The 20,554-nt window shown below is 44.9% G+C and overlaps 3 protein-coding genes across 9 annotated transcripts; 1 reads left to right on the top strand and 2 right to left on the bottom strand.

Annotated features, from left to right (window-relative positions):
* Positions 1 to 2,340: 2,340 nt before the first annotated feature.
* rnf150b (ring finger protein 150b) lies at positions 2,341 to 5,360 on the bottom strand. The gene is made up of 6 exons (XM_058068026.2): positions 4,509 to 5,360; positions 3,936 to 4,186; positions 3,710 to 3,864; positions 3,544 to 3,640; positions 3,211 to 3,472; positions 2,341 to 3,142 (listed from the first exon to the last, which is right to left on the bottom strand). The coding sequence occupies exons 1-6, from the start codon at positions 4,966 to 4,968 to the stop codon at positions 3,024 to 3,026; spliced, it is 1,344 nt and encodes a 447-aa protein (XP_057924009.1). The 5' UTR covers positions 4,969 to 5,360; the 3' UTR covers positions 2,341 to 3,023.
* Positions 5,361 to 5,863: 503 nt separating this feature from the next.
* Positions 5,864 to 14,279, bottom strand: LOC131125909 (type II inositol 3,4-bisphosphate 4-phosphatase-like). Of its 5 annotated transcripts, none has more exons than XM_058067932.2 (19): positions 14,117 to 14,279; positions 13,160 to 13,233; positions 12,230 to 12,311; positions 12,117 to 12,162; positions 11,124 to 11,271; positions 10,928 to 11,058; positions 9,851 to 9,958; positions 9,678 to 9,786; positions 9,433 to 9,598; positions 9,225 to 9,365; positions 9,069 to 9,165; positions 8,118 to 8,296; positions 7,779 to 7,902; positions 7,584 to 7,710; positions 7,140 to 7,378; positions 6,974 to 7,071; positions 6,738 to 6,892; positions 6,365 to 6,592; positions 5,864 to 6,264 (listed from the first exon to the last, which is right to left on the bottom strand). In XM_058067932.2, the coding sequence occupies exons 1-19, from the start codon at positions 14,198 to 14,200 to the stop codon at positions 6,144 to 6,146; spliced, it is 2,457 nt and encodes an 818-aa protein (XP_057923915.2). In that variant the 5' UTR covers positions 14,201 to 14,279; the 3' UTR covers positions 5,864 to 6,143. The 5 variants fall into 5 exon arrangements, with proteins under 5 accessions (XP_057923915.2, XP_078652525.1, XP_057923916.2 ...); XM_078796399.1 differs by lacking the exon at positions 14,117 to 14,279 and adding an exon at positions 13,433 to 13,975 and having other exon boundaries at positions 13,160 to 13,278; XM_058067933.2 differs by lacking the exon at positions 14,117 to 14,279 and adding an exon at positions 13,433 to 13,975.
* A 413-nt stretch (positions 14,280 to 14,692) lies between these two features.
* LOC131125957 (arfaptin-1-like) lies at positions 14,693 to 20,177 on the top strand. Of its 3 annotated transcripts, none has more exons than XM_078796393.1 (11): positions 14,693 to 14,838; positions 15,511 to 15,582; positions 15,779 to 15,850; positions 15,963 to 16,034; positions 16,147 to 16,249; positions 16,604 to 16,707; positions 16,777 to 16,998; positions 17,069 to 17,226; positions 18,106 to 18,280; positions 18,347 to 18,518; positions 20,161 to 20,177. In XM_078796393.1, the coding sequence occupies exons 2-10, from the start codon at positions 15,523 to 15,525 to the stop codon at positions 18,500 to 18,502; spliced, it is 1,122 nt and encodes a 373-aa protein (XP_078652519.1). In that variant the 5' UTR covers positions 14,693 to 14,838; positions 15,511 to 15,522; the 3' UTR covers positions 18,503 to 18,518; positions 20,161 to 20,177. The 3 variants fall into 3 exon arrangements, with proteins under 3 accessions (XP_078652519.1, XP_078652511.1, XP_057924024.2); XM_078796385.1 differs by lacking the exon at positions 20,161 to 20,177 and adding an exon at positions 18,582 to 19,886; XM_058068041.2 differs by lacking the exon at positions 20,161 to 20,177 and having other exon boundaries at positions 18,347 to 19,886.
* The last annotated feature ends 377 nt before the right edge of the window (positions 20,178 to 20,554 follow it).

Raw genomic sequence — 20,554 nt, 5'->3', positions numbered from 1 at the left:
AAGAAAGGAGGTTTTGTGAAATACTTTAGTTTTTTAGCAAGTTTGTCACACTGCTAAATCATCATTAAATATTAGTCAACACAAAATGCAGTTTTTAAATGAAACTTTTTTATTATCGAGGGGGACAAAATCTAAATGTACATGGCCCTGTGATTGCCGACAAAGTGATTGCCCTTTAAATCTAATAACTGGTTGGTACAGCCTTAGCAGCAGCAACTGCAATCCAGTGTTTGTGATAACTTGCAATGAGTCATTACACATCATCTCAAAAGTCTGCATTTTGTTTTTCTTCAGCAATTCAGACGTGGACTGCTGGTGTGTTTTTGACATTTTTTAGGATTTTTTTTGGTAGACATCAAAATTCATGGTTCCATTTATCACAGCAAGTCTTGTGAGTCATAAAGCAGCAAAAAAAAAAAGCCCCAGACCATCACACTACATCCACCGTATTTTACTGTTGGTCTCTTTTTCTGCAATGCGGCATTACTTTGGGACACAAACCTTCCAAAAAGTTCAACTTGTGTCTCGTCAGACCACAGAGTATTTTCAAGATGTTTTCTGGCATAATTGAGACGAGCCTGAATGTTGTTTTGGTTCAATAGTAATTTTTGTCTTGTAGCTCTGCCATGCAGGCTCTTTTTCCCCAGTGTCTTTCTTATGGTGGAGTCATGAACACTGACCTTAGCAACCTTAGCTGAGGCAAGTGATGCCTGCAGTTCTTTGGATGTTGTCGTGGAGTCTTTTGTGACCTCTTGTATCACAAAAAACTGCGCTCTTGAGGTCATTTTAGACGGTCACTCCTGGCAAGGTTCACCACAGTTCCATGTTTTCGCCATTTGTAGATAATGGCTCTCACTGTAGTTTGCTAGAGTCCCAACGCTTTAGAAATGGCTTAATGTTTTCCAGACTGATAGATCTCAATTAATCTCAGTTTAACAATGGGGGCAATCACTTTTTCACACACAGTCGTGAAGGTTTGGATTTATTTTTTCCTTAATAAAATATGCTCCAGTACCCCCCGCGACCCTCATGAGGATAAGCGGTAGAAAATGAATGAATGAATGAAAAAGACTAATACATTTAAAGTACATTTTGTGTTCACTTGTTACTAATATTTAAGTTTGTTTGATCTGAAACATTTAAGTGTGACAGAAAGGGGGCAAACACTTTTTCACACCATTTTAAGTACGTTTCGGGAAAGCAGTAGCAGAGTGAAGATCCTCAAACATCCAACAAACCTAGTTATCCAAGGTTTGTATACAAGATCTAGTTATACAAGACCCACTGTAGTATAATATAATCTTGTCACATACAGTAAACTGCATGCTTCAGACAACACAAACCTTTATTACTACCCCACCTTTACAGCTGATGTGGATCTGCTACATCTCTGTAGTTTTTTGCGTGGTGAAATGTGAAAGATTACACTTTTCCCTTTGTCTCTTTTGTTCCTACTTCCTGACTGGATGAGAAAACAAAAGCTTACAACACAACAGAGATAGGTTTAATTAAAACACCATTCCCAAAAGAGGCCATGACAGTGCATCATCATTATCATAATACTACTGCAGTGCTAAAATAAAACATATAGGGTACTCCACTGAGATGGTGAACTAAAAGCTTGCAAGCAATTTTAGGAAAAACTTTAAATGTTGAAGGGATAATGACAAAATAACTTAGTTTGAATCAATAAAAAAAATCAATATTGTTGACCCAAAAAAATGATGAACATATTTCCACCAAGAGTGTAAAATTTAAAGGCATCATGTCTACACGTCACACAACCAATGGTAGTTTTTTTTATTTTGGATGCAAGTTCAGTCCAGGACATGGACATTTAAAATGTTCTAAAGGAGAATGAAAACAAGACAGCCAGGCAACACATTTAGCGCGTCACATATTCATCCCAAAAATGACAAAATTCTCCCCCCCCCCCCCGACCCCCAAACATGGTCAGCCAGCTTCATGCTGTTCAATATGTACAAGAACTTGACAGAGCCGTGCTGAGGACCAGCACTGCTGCAAGGGAGTGGGTGGGGGTGGAGGTGGGGGGCGTTTGGGGTGAGGCAGGGGTCAGTCAGTCTTGGCTGCTGGTTGTGAGGATTACAAAAATAAACGTCTCTTCTGGTATCAAAATAGATGACAATCTTTATCCGTCTCGGCGGCTGTGCCCCAACACGTTCTCATATTTACAGAACGCCCCTCTGTTGTCTTTCGCGATGACATCGCCATGACATCTGGAGGGGGGAAAAAAAAAAATCTAAAAAGTGTTTGCTAGAAGGGACAATAAATGCAAGAAACGACTCAAAAAGTGATTGTCAGCAGACAGGACAAATGTAGTTTTGAAAAAAAGGCAGCATGAGGTCACGGTACACAACTGCTGTAAATCTTAGACCCTGTCATGATCTAAGTGGTCACTCGTGTTTTTTGGTGGGGCGGGGCTGATGACGGCCGAGGACGGAGTACATTTGAAATTGAATGCAATCTGCAATTTTGCACACAGGCAAGAAAAGCGGGAGCGGGAGTGTATTGAATACTGTGAGCTAAGATACTGCCGAGTCAACCCAAAATGTTCAGCACAACATCGCCTGGCAGGCTAATTATAGTCCACAAAATAATGGGAACAGGATTCCACAGTAGGACAGGAAGTAAGGGTCCGTGTAGGAAGGCCCAGGTAAGACCATTCCAGTAGAGCATTTGCTGTCTTTTCCTGACCAGATGTGTCTTTTAGGATTCAGGAGGTCCAGAATTCCAACAAGGCAGGATTAGCGATTTCAGGGTCAAGGGCTACAGGTACTCTTATCAGACTGGAACCCGCTGTGAAGAGTAAAAACCCATCCAAACCAGGACAGTTCTTTGGGTGTATTTAGGACCATCACAGTCTCGACTCCAGCCCTGCATCAGTTCTGGAATCCCTCAGGTGCAGACTCTGGTGCTGGTCGGAAACTGATCCAAACCGAAACCAGCTTCTGTTCCGAGTTGTGATTCTTAGTCTGCTAGCTTTTGGTTTTATTGAGGCTATCTCAAGACTTGTCCCCAATCTGGGGCTGTTCAATCGGCCCCTCCTCATCTGATAGACGGGTTTCCACGGCGATGACCAGCGATGCAACAGAAGCGCTACTCGCCATCGGCTGGAGCTCACCTGCGAAAGAGAACAAAGTGTTGAGATGCTTGGAAATGCAGAGAGTATCTAGCATTCCTGATGTTCACCTGTGAGTGTACCGGTGGTGGCTGTCACAGGACTGTCCCTTAGGGTGTCAGGGTCCTGGTAGTCCTGGGGCAGTCCCATCCGTCGCACGCCGGGGTCCAAAACTACAGAGGAGCCACCTTCGCTTAGGGTGCCGTCACTAGATGCCCCAGAAACCACGGCCTCCAGAGCCAAGGCGCCAACACCACCCATGCCAACCCCAGCCACACCACCCAGCGCCAAGTCGTAGTCCAACGTCAGGTCATCCAGACAGTCTGCATTCAGCTGAGTACGAGATTGACAAAGGGTAATGACTGAGAACCAACCAACCATATTCTCATCCTCGGCATACTCACAGCGATGCCAAGCGCCTTCAGGATGTTCATCTTGCACATGGGACATGTGCGATGGTCCAACAGCCATGGGTCCACGCAGTTCTTGTGGAACAAATGTCTTCACGGACATAGAGAAGTGGAGTCAGGCACAAGAGAAGGTGGCATATGTAGCGTGCATGGTGTCTACCTGCAAGGCAGGATTCGGACCACGTCATTGGCCTTGTAGCCTTCAATACACACGGCGCAGTTGTCAAAGTCGGCCTCCGTCTCCTGGTCTCCCTTTCTGATGGTGCGCACCTGCAGCTTGCTGATAGCCTTCTTCGCGGCATCACCAAGGCGGCGCTGGACAGGACAGGAAGTTCAGATTACGATTCTGACCAGCTGAAAGAAGTTTATTTTTTACATCTTCTTACCTGATTGCGGTCACGTGCATTTGCGTATCGGAACCTCTGGATGTAATAGAAGACTAGCCAGGCCAGTGAGATGATCATCAGCACGATGAAGGAGATGGACACGAACACTACCGATGTCCTGCTCACATACTTCTGCAGGTTCTTCGTCCCAATAGTGATCGTCATGGTGACCGTCACGTTGCGCTCCAGCAGTGCCACCACCTCGCGACCTTTGAGCTCCGGGATCATGATGGCCACCACTTCACCAGTGCCTGAAGTGACGGGGGAAAGAAAATATGAAAATTGATGTATAGACTCATACCCAGCATGACCTCAGAAGCAAATTATTTTACGACAAGTCCGACATACACCTGGATTCCACATTCCCCTTTCAACAACCTTCTTTCATCATCTATTGACAGCTCGGCCTGTGTTTTTAAGCTGGACTTGTTGTCACTTGCCAGGAATTTAAATCCTAACTTGAAACCGAACTAGAAACTGAATTAATTATTTTTAAGTATATTTATATTTCCACTGTGATAGTTTATTAAAACTAGAACATCTCTCCTCTGTTTTTGCAATGCGAAGATTCACCTGGATGAGGCATGGTGATGGTGTCGTTGGCAATAGCGGAGCCCACATTAAAAATCACCACAGCCGAAGCGTTGTGCTCGGCGGCGTGCCGGATCTTCTCCTTGTAGGTGCAGTTGCCCCCCTTGGCTATCAAAGCTACCCAGGCCCCGGCGTGGGCCGGTGCCGGGAACGTGGTGCTGGAGTAGCAGGCCTGGCGGTCGTGCGGGTCGGCGGGCAGGACCACCACCCCCTTGGCGTCCCGCTTGGGCGAATGCTCCCCGTAGCGGCCGCACTCGGTTTTGTCAGTACGAACAATCTTGGTGGCGGGCTCCACGTAGGTTATGTTGACAAAGGCCGTATACCACTCCTCACGTTCGGCCACGGTGAAGTCGAGGCATAGCAGGTGTACGAAGCAGAAGGACAGCAGCCACGTCGAGAGGGCCAGGCTGCGGCAGGCCGCCACCACAGAGCACGGAGCCATGACGGGACTCGAACCTCCTACTCCACCATGGCAACTGGAGGTAATGCAAGGCTTTCCTTTTAATTGCAGCTCCTTCTTTTCACTCCCCGATGTGCACAGCTGTCTGTTAAACTCTTGCTTTCAGCCGCTCCCCTCTAGCAAGCTACATAACATCGGACGCCCGCTAGCCGCCTCCATCTCCGGCGAACAAAAATATCCGCTGGACGGGCACGAACGCTGACAGCCGAGAAAATGTGGCAAACAGGCGAATAAAGCCGCACCAAAATACCACACCAGCTGAGAATGGAGAGCTCAACTGGCGCTATTAGTTATTGTAAAAATGCAGACGCCATTTAAGCTGCATTGTTTTGACTGGGCTTGAACGTACTTGTGTAAATTATCGGTTCGTGAGGAAGGCCATTTCCGGTTATGTATTTAAAAACAAAGCCTATGTCAGCACGGTCTGAACTGCAATCACTGTCGCAGTAGCTACTAAGTTTATTTCGCTTGTTTACGATGTATATATGTACTGTTTGATATACGTTCCTCCCTTCACATTTGCCCTTCAATCACTAAAACGACACCATTTGTCTTTATTTTGAAGTATAAATCGTGCATACATCCGGTTGAAGCTTGTTCTACACAATTCATCTTAAAAGTAGCTGTGTAGTGTAGTATTACCAACCTGCGCCGCTTAGCGGCCTGGCATAAAACAACATGTAATTTCTATAATGTCGTAGTTTATCTGAATATGAGATGGATTGTCATGACATTGGATTCTGCTTATTTGATATAGCAGCTTCTTTCTTTAAATGGGCTAGTCAAATGAAAAACGACAGGTACGCTTATTTATTTTGATACATTGTATACATTCACAGCTAAGTCTTGGTGAATAAAGACGATACAAACATCTGAATGATAACAAAGTCTTTTAATAAGCCAATAATAAAATAACATTCAATATATTACATATATGAAGTATAGTTATTGACCATTGATGTTCATACTGTGCATTTACAAAAAATAACTACCACAGCATGTGACGATGCAGAAGCGTTGTCGTAAAAATTAGCAAAAGGAGGAAGTGACGTAACTGATTGTGAATTCTATAACTTAATAGTTTGTTTTTTTAAAAAGACACTACACATGATTTATTAATCAATGTTATGTACAAAACCCAAACATATACTGTATGTCTATCCATAGCTGTCCTCTGGAGGTTTGTATAGTTTTGGGAAGGTGAGGAGCTGGACGCTGCTGAAGGCAAACTTCCTGCTTCCCATGTTTTTCTCAACGTTCTCCATCCTGCAGCCCTCCCTGCACACAAACAATCAGCTCCTCTTTACAGTTCAAGCATTTATTTCAAATAATAACATTTTCTATTTGATGTTCCCAGCCTGTGTGGCCCTACTCGTACTTGGCCACCAGCACGAGCAGGCTGAGAATGAGCCAGAGAACCAGGAGGTGAGAGGTCACCAACAGGACGGCCACGGGGTACAAGTGTGGTCTGGTGCCTTTTGGGGCAAAACAACGTGGGAAGCTGGACTTCTGCGGGTCCAAGGGCTTCTCCAATAACTTTAACCCAAACGGCGTGAGACCCGATTGGGCATAACAGCCCAGCATCTGACCCCAGGACAGACGACACCTGGAGGTGTGTGTTGATTTGAGTAGTAAAAGAATGGTTAGTGACAGAATGAAGAGAGAATGAAAGGAACATGAGGGGGAAATTTGCGATCAAATCAAGAAGCCACTCATCAGTCTCATGCAGGAGCAACTTTTAAGAACTGTACCTCCTCATGTGGTCCAACGCGGTGCTGAACTGATGGGTGCTGAGATCATGTCTGTCCCTAAGCAGCATGCACTGCTCAAGTGTCACCGACATGGCCGTGCGGTCCTTGGCGCTCTTACAGCTAGTCAGACGCACGCCACTCACCTCATGACAGATCTTGACAGATACAGTTTTTAATCTCTCGCTCACACATTAATAATAATAATAATAATAAAACCTAAAACCTGTCTTATATACCGAGGCAGCCAGCCACAGCACCTCCACGTTCTTTCTCCTCCGGGTTTCCACGCTGCGACTCAGAGATGCCAACATGTCCCACAGAGACTGCACACCGGCTGCAAAGTAATAGTGTTTAGTGTCATCAAGATTGCCTGTGGGATCAAAGATGGCGATGTGGACTGACCAGCGTCGGGCATGCGCTCTCTCAGCGTATTGCAGTAAACTTTGAGTTGCTCGCAGCTCTCCTGATTCAGTCTCTCCTGCATGGAGGTGTTGCCAAACCTCTCAACGACACTCTGCTGCTGGTTGATGCCAATGTTAAACAGAACCGGATGAAGGGGAATCAAACATCCGGTTCTCAGCTTGCCGGGCAGCGCCATGATAGTTGACTTGGGCAGTGGGACCTTGACAACCAAAGAGCCCCTGAAAAGAGACACCCAAAAGCTACTTTATTATAACTTCATTCATTCATTTTCTACCGCTTTTCCTCACGAGGGTCGCGGGGGTGCTGGAGCCTATCCCAGCTGTCTTCGGGCAAGAGGCGGGGTACACACTGGACTGGTCGCCAGCCAATCACAGACTTTATTATACAATACACAAAATAAGTTTGTGTGCATCAGTTTCTCACCATGTTCCTCGGAGGGTCGGCTGAAGGTCTTCCGGTTGTTCGGTTTTTGCCTCAATTAGGGAGAACGTGACTCCGCTCAGGTCAGCCACCCCCACCATCATGTCCTCTAGCATCCCTGCTTCATCACCTGACGCACACAGCATGCACATAAGAACATGTGACTGTGAACTGCAATGCGTGTACATACATGTGTACCATAAGTACTGAGCAGGCCCTCAAACTGAACCAAGATTCCGACGGTGTGAAGCTGCTGCAGGAACTGTGAATCCTCAAGACCGTTGTGGAGTCTCAATAGAAATCCGCATGTGGCCGCTGAGAGCTGAAAGACAGACAGGTGTGTAAGTCACGGGAGTGTCCTTCACTTGTCCTTCACAGTCACTTTTTTATGATGTCATGTATCTTTGACCCATCCCATGTATACAGGGTCCAGCTTACATGTGACCCAAATGAGGACTATTCATCAATGCAGCTTTGCTAGTGTTGCTTATGTTTGTGTTTTCCCCCACTTTTCAATATTAAGTTGTTGTGTCTCACCGCCTGGCTGAAGACAGCGTGTCGTCTCTGGGTGAGCTTGGCGGGGCCCTGAGCGATGGTGGCGGACGCCGCCGCCTGCAGGACCACAAAGGTCATGGCGGTCCGTGCCCTCTGCACCGCCTCACGTACGCAATCTCTGAGAGTGACCACCAGAGGGAGCAGCTGCTCTTGCCAGCAGTCTGGAGGAGAACAGGTTATTCATTCATTCATTTTCTACTGCTTTTTCCTCACGAGGGTCGCGGGGGTTGCTGGAGCCTATCCCAGCTGTCTTCGGGCGAGAGGCGGGGTACACCCTGGACTGGTCGCCAGCCAATCACAGGGCACATATAGACAAACAACCATTCACACTCACATTCATACCTATGGGCAATTTCATTCATTCATTCATTCATTCATTTTCTACCGCTTTTTCCTCACAAGAGTCGCGGGCGGTTGCTGGAGCCTATCCCAGCTGTCTTCGGGCGAAAGGGCGGGATACACCCTGAACTGGTCGCCAGCCAATCACAGGGCACATGTAGACAAACAACCATTCACACTCACATTCATACCTATGAATGACAATTTCATTCATTCATTCATTCATCTTCTACCGCTTTTTCATCACGAAGGTCGCGGGGGGTTGCTGGAGCCTATCCCAGCTGTCTTCGGGCGAGAGGCGGGGTACACCCTTAACTGGTGGCCAGCCAATCACAGGGCACATATAGACAAACAACCATTCACACTCACATTCATACCTATGGACAATTTGGAGTCACCAATTAACCTAGCATGTTTTTGGAATGTGGGAGGAAACCGGAGTACCCGGAGAAAACCCACGCATGCACAGGGAGAACATGCAAACTCCACACAGAGATGGCCGAGGGTGGAATTGAACCCTGGTCTCCTAGCTGTGAGGAAACCAGGTTCTAAACATGTATAATAGTGCAAATACAGGAATGTCAGTGAACGCACCAGAGTCAATGTTATTGCCGTCCTGCCGTCCCTTTAGTCGGTCTACCATGGTGATGATGCAGGTCAGACTGTTTGTGGCGTTTGCCCACACTCTGTCCTAAACATAACATACGTTTACATACGGCAGAGTCATGTAACGCACACTGTCCTACTTGCCCACTCCTCCTCATCATATTGCTGGTGGTCAGGTGAAGCGTCATGGAGGCCGCCGTCTTTGTCGTGACAGCATTTATTTTGGATGTGCATGAGCGAGCTTCTCACCAGCTCATCTTTGAGAGCATGAACAAACTTCTCCATCTAAACAAGCAGGAGGAGCAGTCATGAGAACTGAGATCAGAGCTTGTGAACTGGAAGAAAAACTTACCTGCTGGGTCAGGTTGTCTACGGCCAGCTGCAGGCGGGCTGTGCTGTGCTCCAGAGAGACGGACAGCAGCTCCTCAGCGAGGCCGAAGAGGAGAGGCTGTAGCTGGGCCATGCTAGCCAACATTACCCTGGCTCTTGAGCTCTCCTCATGTGAGTAGCAACAGCAGCTGTGGGGCAGCCATGTTAAGTAATTACTAAACCATGACTGATAAAACTTCTGTTCCACAGTAAACACGTGACACTCACCTGTGCATGTGGTCAGTGTGCTTGGCCAGCAGCCTTTTGAGGCCACCATGCTTAAAGGCCTGGTGGTGCTCGGCTGGAGCACCAAAGGTGATGACATGGTACCACGCACCTTAAGATACACACACTGTCAATGTCGAGCATGTCGTCTTCATCTTTCTTCCAACATAACTGACCTGTCCTGTCCTGACAGGTGACTTCCATCATCTGAGAGTGCAGGTTGGTGGGGACAAACTGAAGATGTTGGTTCCCCTTGGAGCCACTCGACTTGAAGCAGGACGACGCTGTATGAATGAACATTCATTCATTCATTTTCTACCGCTTTTCCTCACGAGGGTCGCGGGGGGTGCTGGAGCCTATCCCAGTTGTCTTCAGGCGAGAGGCGGGGTACACCCTGAACTGGTCGCCAGCCAATCACAGGGCACATATAGACAAACAACCATTCACACTCACATTCATACCTATGGACAATTTGGAGTAGCCAATTAACCTAGCGTGCCATGACATAATGGTGAAAATAAATATTCTGTAAAATGTGCTGTACATAATACAGTATTATTTCCAAAGACAGTTTTGTTTTCATTAATAATTGTGTCCTTTTGTTATCATCCTTCACAGGGATGATGTTTTAGTGTACTGTCACTTTAAATGCTGCAAGCTGCACAAGTTCTGCCAACAGCCACTGTCATGTAACACTGATTGAACAGTGCATAGGAAGTTGTGTAAATGTAAATATTAAATAAATACATATTACACAGAGGGCGGCACAGCGGTCGAGTGGTTAGCGTGCAGACCTCACAGCTAGGAGACCAGGGTTCAATTCCACCGTTTGCCATCTCTGTGTGGAGTTTGCATGTTCTCCCCGTGCATTCGTGGGTTTTCTCCGGGTACTCCGGTTTCCTCCCACATTCCAAAAACATGCTAGGTTAATTGGTGACTCCAAATTGTCCATAGGTATGAATGTGAGTGTGAATGGTTGTTTGTCTATATGTGCCCTGTGATTGGCTGGCGACCAGTCCAGGGTGTACCCCGCCTCTCGCCCAAAGGCAGCTGGGATAGGCTCCAGCACCCCTGCGACCCTCGTGAGGAAAAGCGGTAGAAAATGAATGAATGAATGAATATTACACAGAAAGTGGTGGAGGTGGGTGGGGCTTCATCATGACACACATTCTCCTTTTCTTGTATCTGATTGGCCGATAGTTGGAGACCCTCAAAGGTGCCGTTGTGAGCAGAAACTGAAAAGTGGATTTCACCTGAAAGCGTGTGCAGCTGGCCCAGCGTCTCCTCATAGCAGCCAATCATATGCCTGCAGTGGTTGATGACATCACGGCGAAGACTATCCCAGCGGGGTGAAAGGTCACCGAGCTCCTCTACTTCCTGCAGTCTGAGAAAGAGAGGTAAAATTTAGATGTGTCAGTAAAACTAGAGACACGTTATGAACGCATTTACTTGTTTGTGAGCTGGCTAATGAGCATGCTCAGTAGCTGTTTGGGTAAAGAGAAGGACAGGGGCGTCTCGGACATTTGCTCCTGCACCAGCAGCCACCCGGCGTCCTCCGTCTGAAAGCGGTACACCTTACACACCTGCGCACACAGCACTGAACCCACACATAACAGGTGAGGAAGGCGTCGCCATGAGGATGATGATGATGCTGAATCAAATCAAATCAACTTTATTTGTAGAGCACTTTTCCTGCAAAGACATGCAACACAAAGTGCTTTACAGAATTAAACACAATTACCACAATAAAAAGGAAAAACAAGCCCCTCCCTCCCACCCTCCATACTAGACACACTCACACACAATCACACACAATCACACACAATCACACACAGTAGGGAGACATGGCATGGCACTGAGGAACAAGGAAACGCCACCTTTGGGGCCGTCCACACTGGGAGGAGCCGCAGGCCGTGCCATCAGGGGACCAGCACCCGGGCCCCCCGACTCCGACAGATGGGCGGACCCCCACATCAAAGGGAGGAACACCAAGCCGGCCGGGTCAAAGGGACCCAAGGATAGCACCCCCTCAGCAGACCCGACACAGCCCCCAGTGTGGAGGACCCCCCTGGAGTTAATAGAAATACTGGAGTTAAAAGCTAAAGACTAAGAGCATAAAATAAGACTAAAAAGATAAAAACATGAGAAAATTTTAAAAATATTAGTTAAAAGCCTGATTAAAAAGGTGTGTCTTTAACTTTATTTATTTTTTAAAATGTCAACAGTCTCCGCAGTCCTGAGGCTCTCCGGCAGGCTGTTCCACAGGTGGGGGCCATAGTGGCTATAAATGCTGCCTCACCGTGGGTTTTTGTTCTGGGTTTTGGTATTGTTAAAAGGCCAGTGCCGGAGGACCGCAGGGTCCGCGGGTGTTGATATAAGAAGGTGCAAGGCCGTTAAGACATTTAAAAACCAAGAGAACCTTAAAATGGAATGAAGGCTTACCTGCTCTCATGAGTGGACTGTCAAGTCGCTCAGACAGGGCTGGATTCTAAAGATGCATAGGAAAAGTAAGTGACACAAAAAAAGGTCCAAACGAAGCGTGACCATAGGTCTACCTCATCTTCTGGAGGAGTTTCTCCTTCTGTATGTGGATGGGACATATTCACCTCTCTGATGTTGCTGACTTCATCAGTCATGCTGGAGGACAACACAACATGCATGGATTTGTTTTAGGAGATGGCCCATTGACTCAAAGCACAATATAGAAATGAAACTTATATATATATACATATATATATATATATACATATAACTTATATATATATATATATATATATATATATAACTTATAATTTGCATTAGAGTACAGATTGTATTACACTATAGATATATAATATCCACTGAAAATGTCACAGGTAGACCTCACAGTGAACATGTGCAAGTAGTGTGTGAGCATCAATGTTATCTAGCACTGCCTTAATCCTCTTGGATTAAGGACTTCACCAAAGATGCACAGGTTGGTAATGGAATCCTCTTTCACTTCTTCATGATGACATCACTGGTGAATGTTAAGACTAATATTAATTCCAACTAATATTTTAAAACTTTTCTATGTTTTGATCTTTTTAGTCCTATTTTATGCTTTTAGTTTTTAGTTTTTAACTCCAGTATTTCCTCAGGGGGGGTCCTCCGCACTGGGGGCTACACCCTGGATTGGTCGCCAGCCAATCACAGGGCACATATAGACAAACAACCATTCACACTCACATTCATACCTATGGACAATTTGGAGTCGCCAATTAACCTAGCATGTTTTTTTTGGAATGTGAGAGGAAACCGGAGCACCCGGATAAAAACCCACGCAATTGAACCCTGGTCTCCTAGCTGTGAGGTCCGCGCGCTAACCACTCAACCACCGTGCTGCCAGTTATTTAGCTAATAATGTTAATTAATTTCAGTGGCTAGTAACTGAGTATTGTTAGTATACCCAAGTTTACTTTGTATAGTATTTCTCCTTGACAGTATATACTGTAAAGTTTGCTTGCCTGAGGCTCAGAGAGACACGAGGCTCCTTTGTGGACCTGAGCAGATCTCGCAGGGAGAAACCAAAGAAGCTCCTCTGAGTGACAGACAAGAGGTGACAGGTCATGTGATGGCACCAGTACTTCAAATACGAACGGACCAGGCAACACAACAAACACAGGAGAAAGGAGAAGCAAGATGCTGAGATGTTGTTTCCACACACACACACACACACACACACACACACACACACACACACACACAGTGAACTCCACCACCATCAGTCATGTCCCTACCTGGCCACCAGAGGAGCCTTTCCCCACCTCTGGGTCCAAACAGGTCACCGCCATCATGGCTCGCTGCATTCTTTCCCTGCAGCAAGCCTTGAAGATAAAGCTCCCTTTCACATCCACTTCCTGTTGACTTCCTGCTCACTTGTCCTCCCAACTCAAGCTCAAAAACAACTTTGGAATATATTTGCAAACATCAGCAGCCTCCTTTTCTTCCAGTTTGTTTCCCGAATGCAAACTTTTCTGGCCTTTTTGAGCAAGACTCCCTAGTTCCAAATTTCCCCAAAATATATATATCCCTTTTTAGTGATATAAAGGTCGTAAAGTACATCTTTTAAATATCATGAATCCAACAGCAACATTCTACTGCAGGTTCCTCGTCTTTTGAGCTCTCTAAAAATTACAAACACATAAAAAAAATTATCTGCTGTTCCACCATCATTCTCCTCTTTAATCATCACCGTCATCATCATCATCATCATGGCCGACAGGATTAAAGAGACCAAAGCATCATGGTAAATATGCAGATTAAAAGGCTGGAGCGCATCGTTGCCAGCAAACGGAAATGATCTTTTCATCTGTGTGTGTGCGCGTCAGATTAAGTGTGCGTGTGCGTGTGTGTAGCAAAAAACATCATTACACACGCGCTAATCCTCTTAGCAATGCACGGTTTACATACAAACTTGTTACATTGGGAGTCGTTGCCTCCTCTGCGGCTTGCAGGCTGATCCTGATGGGATGTATATTCGTCACGGAAACACGCTGCACAGTCATTGGATCAGTTGAAAATACATATACTTGATTTGTGTTTTCCTATCAAAGTAGAGCAGTACTTCCTGAATGTATGTGTGTGTGTGTGTGGACTTTGAAAAAACTCACTGTGGACTCTCACAGTTCAAAAAGAAGTGTGTGTGCGTGTATTCCAAAGTGCACGAAGGTGCGGCAAAGTAAGTCACTCTATCCCCATCTTGTGGCCATCATGAAACATAGCAACAGAACTGGGTGAAACTCCAAGCAAGCAGAGATGTTCTAACGGCTGACCATCTTAAACATCTCGATTTGTGGAACAAATCAGTGCTAAAGAAATGAACTGTTTTAAAATAAACATTTAGTTATATTTTTAAAACGTATAAACAGACTTTTATGTAGATTTCAAAGGTACGCTTGCATTAGAAACCGGCATGCTCTGACTAAAAAATGTCACTCTGATCCGGACGTGTTACCGCCCTCTCGGGCAACACATGATTATAAAAGAAACACCTACAGGAAGACAAGGTGAGGAAATACTTCCGCGTGTATTTGACGGTTTCTGTGCCTGAGCTTTCTTTTCATTTGAGAGTTTAAAGCATGTCATCTTGAAGGAAAAAAGCCATAAAAGGGGAAAGGGACTATTGTTCACTCTACGGAGCAGAGTGAGTGTTTATTGTGTTCACATGAGACGTAAGACAACGTTGTGCTTCTTGCTATACTCGCTCTAAACTACCTATTTACAGTACATTCTGTATTTAAGCTAGGCCAACTATCACGATACCGTAGACACTTTTATAGTTAATTTGTTTTTTTTTAAATTTAATATGTTTTGATGTGCAACATATTTTGTCTCGAACTACACTTTACAACTGACTTAAAAAGTTGTCTTTCGTTTAGTAAGCATAAGTCAAATTCATTGTTAACCTTGGTTATTTAAAGGAAGTGTGCATACTGAGTGACTAACTTTGTAAAATAAAATAGAGACCGTGCAAAGTACACGTTTGTACTTTGCACTCGACTGTAATGACTTTATGTGAGTTATCTATGAGGTGAGATGTGACCCTTCATCTGCTGGAATTTTATTTTAAGTATTTAGTATCTTACTGAACACAAGCGAACTTGCAACATAGGTTGGAGACTTTTAGATGTGTTGAAATTTAAATGTAGGTCTTTTACTCGTCACATCACTGCAAAATTGCGGTGATGACTGCCGTAGTTCCATATGTAACCACTAGATGGCGACAAATCGTAGCAACCAGCTGAAGCCTCTGTTGACTGTAAATATGTAATAATGGCAAACCATTCTTTTGCCTTTTCTCTGTATGTTTCTACAGTTAACGAAGAACATGATGACGGAGATGATGGATCCACCACCAGATGTCATGGGCATATCAGAGGAGAAAATGGTGAATGAAAAATGTTTTTACTGCAGCCCCCCAGGTCTAGTCACCTTTGACCCTGCCCTTCACAACAAGGCGCCAAGCCTGTTTGATCTGGTTTCTGTTTCTGGAAGTTGTGGTGCCCATCGTGATCCATCGTGATTGTAATGCTGCATTCACAGCCAATAGAAAGTCTTAATTGTTTCTTTTTGTGTATTTCCAGGAAGTGAACAGAAACTGTAACCAGAACACCAATGATGACACCACTTCCTGTCCAGCTGAAGCCACCACGAAGGTCACCATGGAAACAGAGAAGCACTGCCTGACAATCTCACTGTTAATTACTGTTGGTATGCTGCATTCACAGCCTAAATCAAATCTAATTGTTTCTTTTTGTGTTTTTACAGGAAGTGAACAGCAACTGTAACCAGAACACCAACGATGACACCACTTCCTGTCCAGCTGAAGCCACCACAAAGGTCACCATGGAAACAGAGAAGCGCTGCCTGACAGTCTCACTGTTAATTACTGTTGGTATGCTGCATTCACAGCCTAAATCAAATTTAATTGTTTCTTTTTGTGTTTTTACAGGAAGTGAACAGCAACTGTAACCACAACACCAGCAATGACATCACTTCCTGTCCAGCTGAATCCACAGCAAAAGAAGTCACAATGGAAACTGAGAAGAGTTGTGGTAAACTTGTTGAATGATTTAACAATTAATTTAGTTTGTTATAGGTCCTATGTTATACAGTAAATTGCAGTGCATGAGCCGCTACTTTTTTTCTTAAACTTTGAACCCCACAGTTTTTGGCTAAATTCTAATCTTGTGGCATCTCCGTTACCTCAAAACTTCTAATTATTTAAATACTGTGCAGCTTGCAAGTCAGCGAGGAAGCGGTAGCTCTTTCTTTGGCAGGAGCCAATGACAAGCTACCATAGGTGCTATCATGTCTATGAGGGAGGACAGGCTCTGGGGACACAAATTCCTGTTAGAACAATAAGTCTATTTTCTAATGTGATTAATGGCATCATCATGACCCCATAGCAACACCACAAAAGAGCAAGACAGTGGTTGTCCACGGCAACAACAAAAACATGGCCGGTGAGAAGCTGCAGATGGTCCGTAGGTGGAGTCTCAACACTTACAAGGTCTGGCACCTGTCTCACAATGTCGATAATCAATGAGTCACATGATCAATAAGATATCTTTGGTCGCAGCGCACCAGGCAGGCTCTGTCAGAGAAACTGGGCCGGGGATCTCACACAGTAGACCTGGACTTGAAGCCCCGCATGGAGCTGCTTAAAGATGACCGCCAGCGCTATGATCACGTCACCAAGTTGGCACAGACACTGGCCAATCAGCTGGCTCAGCTGATCGCCACCCAGAAGACTTTGGGGGACGCCTTTGCGGAAATGAGTCTCAAAACACCCTCGCTATATGTGAGTCCACTGGCCAGTTCGATGAAGCTAGCATCAGGAGTCAAACGCTCTTGTCCACTTTCGCCACAAGGTGGAGTTTGGCATCAACGCAGAGGCTCAAAGGTTCCTGTCCAAGGACGGTGAGAGTGTCGTGGCGGCCTTCAACTCCTTCACATCTGACATGAACACACTGGTCAACAAGACCATTGAGGACACCATGATCAACGTCAAGCAGTACGAGGCCGTCAGGTGGGCGGAGCACTTCACAGCACTTCCTGTTTCCTGGCTTGAATGTGATAATGTTGGATGGATGAGCATGATGCATTCATTCATTCATTCATTTTCTACCGCTTTTCCTCACGAGGGTCGCGGGGGGTGCTGGAGCCTATCCCAGCTGTCTTCGGGCTAGAGGCGGGGTACACCCTGGACTGGTCGCCAGCCAATCACAGGGCACATATAGACAAACAACCATTCACACTCACATTCATACCTATGGACAATTTGGAGTCGCCAATTAACCTAGCATGTTTTTGGCAAGCAAGCAGACCTCAGCTAGGAGACCAGGGTTCAATTCCACCCTCGGGCATCTCTGTGTGGAGTTTGCATGTTCTCCCCGTGCATGCGTGGGTTTTCTCCGGGTACTCCGGTTTCTTCCCACATTCCAAAAACATGCTAGGTTAATTGGCGACTCCAAATTGTCCATAGGTATGAATGTGAGTGTGAATGGTTGTTTGTCTATATGTGCCCTGTGATTGGCTGGCGACCAGTCCAGGGTGTACCCCGCCTCTCGCCCGAAGAGAGCTGGGATAGGCTCCAGCACCCCCGGACCCTCGTGAGGAAAAAGCGGTAGAAAATGAATGAATGTTTTTGGCATGTGGGAGGAAACCGGAGTACCCGGAGAAAACCCACGCATGCACGGGGAGAACATGCAAACTCTACACAGAGATGGCCGAGGGTGGAATTGAACCCTGGTCTCCTAGCTGTGAGGTCTGCACGCTATCCACTCAACCGCCATGCTAATTGTGATTTCACATACTTTCCACACACACACACACACACAAATTTAAGTGTTGTGTACTTGCCATTGTTTTACTATAAATCTAGTTTTTGCATTTCATCCACTCGCAGGATTCAGTACGACGCATACCGCGTGGACCTGGAGGAGCTCAACCTGGGTCGACGTGACGCCACTACCCTTCCCAAACTTGAGCAGGCTCAGAAAGACTTCCAGAGCCAGAGGGGACGCTACGAGCACATCAGGGACGATCTGGCTGTCAAGCTTAAGCTGCTGGAGGAAAACAAGGTGCAGTGTCGGCCATATTTGAATGTCATTTGATTGAGAAGCAACAAAGTGTGTCTATGTGTACAGGTCAAAGTGTTGCACAACAACCTGTGGCTGCTCCACAGCGCCGTGGCCGCTCATGCTTCATCATGTGACAAATTCCTGCAGCAAAACATCCAGCAGGCTGGCGAACACCTCAACAACCCCAGCGTGAGCGCCCTCTCCTGGCTGGAGGACTGCTGACACGCTGTTTGGGATGGTGAGTCCACTGAGTTACTGAGGTGGCATGGAATGTTTATTCATAGCAGATTTGAATTTACAGTTCATGTTGTGGAAAATCCCGCCAAAGTGAATCAGACAAACGGAAGCTGTAAGAATCACACTACCAGAGGGAAGTGTAGCACTGTAAATGCTCCAATTATGGCCGGGTTGTTTATTAACCCAAAACGCAAAGAGAATGGAGGCTGAAAGATAACTCATTATGTATAAGAAGTTGATATTTCAAACTTTAATTGTAATTTGTTCATAAGTACATTAGAAAAAGGTGAAAATGAACCAGTGTTGTAATTGCAGTAAGAAGCAAATTGCTCAAATAGCTTTAATAGCGCTGACGAGTCCATTGTTAACAGTACCACAAATTTTAAAGCCCATATGTAGTAGTAGTAGTAGTAGTAAACAAAGCTTAAGGATGCTGACCACTCATAATACTTCAAATTAAGCTACTTCCAACTTGTGGAGTTAATACGAAAACTACATCGGGGGGTTGCCTGTAGCCACAGTTCTTAATGCTAAGGTGTTTTTTTTTTTTTTTTTTTACCTAATTAGAGACTACAGCGGTTATCAGCTTTTGTAGACCACGCACCCAATGACAATTGGAATGTTGGCGGTTAATTGAATACATGCTTTAATTGGAGCATTGACACTGTTATTGATTATTAATTATTATGGAGGTTCTGTGGGCTCACATGGTAATGATATTAATAATATTCAAGCAAAAATGTGTTTGTCCGCATTTAAATAAGCTTTACTTGTGCATCCCCTCACTCCTTTGAGCCTCACGGGAATCTCCAATTGTTTATTGGTGAGAGGCACATATTTATATAAGCCATATTTGTGTGCAATAACGTTCCAAAAAAGACCTTTTAATGCAACATGTTTAAGGAACATCCAACATTCCAACTTTAAAATTATGACCAAAACAATTCATTGATTTAATTTTTTTTTTTAATGCATGGACAAATTGCTCTACTTCCTTTTGTTGTTTTTATGGTCCTTTCCTTTTTTACACTGCAGCTAAGAGTATATACTATATGTTTTTAATGCAATGTTTGACTTTTTAAGGATTTCTTTATATACATAAACACCAAAAATGTGTGTGTGTATATACTTTAGATACACACATTGTGTCCCCCGCATAAGGTGACGACAATTAGAGACTGAATGTCAATTATTGTCAAACATTTCAGAGGTTTAGTCACATCCTCTCAGACTGGTAACACTTTAACTTGTGAACAGTTTGAATTTGTCTTTATGGGAATTTTGAAGTGGGTTTTGTTTTTGTTTGTTTGTATCCTTTAAAAAAATTAAAGCATGACTGACTATACATATTAATATTATTTGCGTGTTCTTTTGCTATTATTTAGAAGTAATTAGAGATGACCACAAAATTACTGCCTATTTTATGCTTGTGTCTTGGCTTGTGGGGCTTTCAAATTAAAGTGATTACTTGCCAGGCAACACAACACACGCACACACACGCACACATAACTTGGTTTCTTGTTTGTGCCTGTCCTAGTGGCATACGTATCAATGCTTTTCACTGACAAACAAACATATTTTTCCTTTCTTTCCCGACGTCCTCACATTAGTTTTTAGTTATTAGTTTTTTTGTATTTCAACAGTAATAAAGGGGCTTCTAGTGGATGGCAGCATTGGCATCATACATCCTGTCTACCATCAGGTCTTCAAAATAAAGACGCATGGCAGTCAACAATGTGGTCTTTACATGTTTTTCATGTAAAGAATACATGTTACATTTTCCTTTACTTTATTTTAATATGCACATTGTTTAGAAAATAAGAACTTTACTTTTTTCTCACCATCTTCACCCAGCCGCGTAATGGTTGCTAATGGGCCCTTTAAATATACTGTAATCTTTCATATTGGTGGGTCCAGCCACCAAACCAGTTGAAAACCACTGGACTAGAGTGAAGACCTTAGAGCAGGGGTCTCAAACATGCGGCCTGCGGGTTTGAGGCCCCCGCCTTGATATGAAAGTTTAATGTTAGTGCGGCC

This window comes from Doryrhamphus excisus, linkage group LG2 (genome assembly GCF_037039965.1).
Source record: "Doryrhamphus excisus strain RoL-2023G ecotype Guam linkage group LG2, RoL_Dexc_Guam_v1.1, whole genome shotgun sequence".
Taxonomy (NCBI): Eukaryota; Metazoa; Chordata; class Actinopteri; order Syngnathiformes; family Syngnathidae; genus Doryrhamphus; species Doryrhamphus excisus.
Note: the sequence above shows the minus strand (reverse complement) of the source record. Positions and strands in the feature narration are given on the sequence as shown.

Bases quoted from the DNA above. Each gene is read 5' to 3' on its own strand.
- rnf150b (XM_058068026.2), bottom strand. From the start codon at position 4,968: ATGGCTCCGTGCTCTGTGGTGGCGGCCTGCCGCAGCCTGGCCCTCTCG. The intron at 3,865-3,935 runs GTAAGAAGATGT...TGTCCTGTCCAG, and splicing joins ATGCACGTGACCGCAATCAG to CGCCGCCTTGGTGATGCCGC. The intron at 3,641-3,709 runs GTAGACACCATG...ATGTCCGTGAAG, and splicing joins GTCCGAATCCTGCCTTGCAG to ACATTTGTTCCACAAGAACT.
- LOC131125957 (XM_078796393.1), top strand. From the start codon at position 15,523: ATGATGACGGAGATGATGGATCCACCACCAGATGTCATGGGCATATCA. The intron at 16,035-16,146 runs GTCACCATGGAA...GTGTTTTTACAG, and splicing joins CAGCTGAAGCCACCACAAAG to GAAGTGAACAGCAACTGTAA. The intron at 18,281-18,346 runs GTGCAGTGTCGG...CTATGTGTACAG, and splicing joins AGCTGCTGGAGGAAAACAAG to GTCAAAGTGTTGCACAACAA.
- LOC131125909 (XM_078796399.1), bottom strand. From the start codon at position 13,501: ATGCAGCGAGCCATGATGGCGGTGACCTGTTTGGACCCAGAGGTGGGG. The intron at 12,312-13,159 runs GCAAGCAAACTT...GTTGTCCTCCAG, and splicing joins CGTGTCTCTCTGAGCCTCAG to CATGACTGATGAAGTCAGCA. The intron at 9,166-9,224 runs GCAAGTAGGACA...TGTTATGTTTAG, and splicing joins AATATGATGAGGAGGAGTGG to GACAGAGTGTGGGCAAACGC.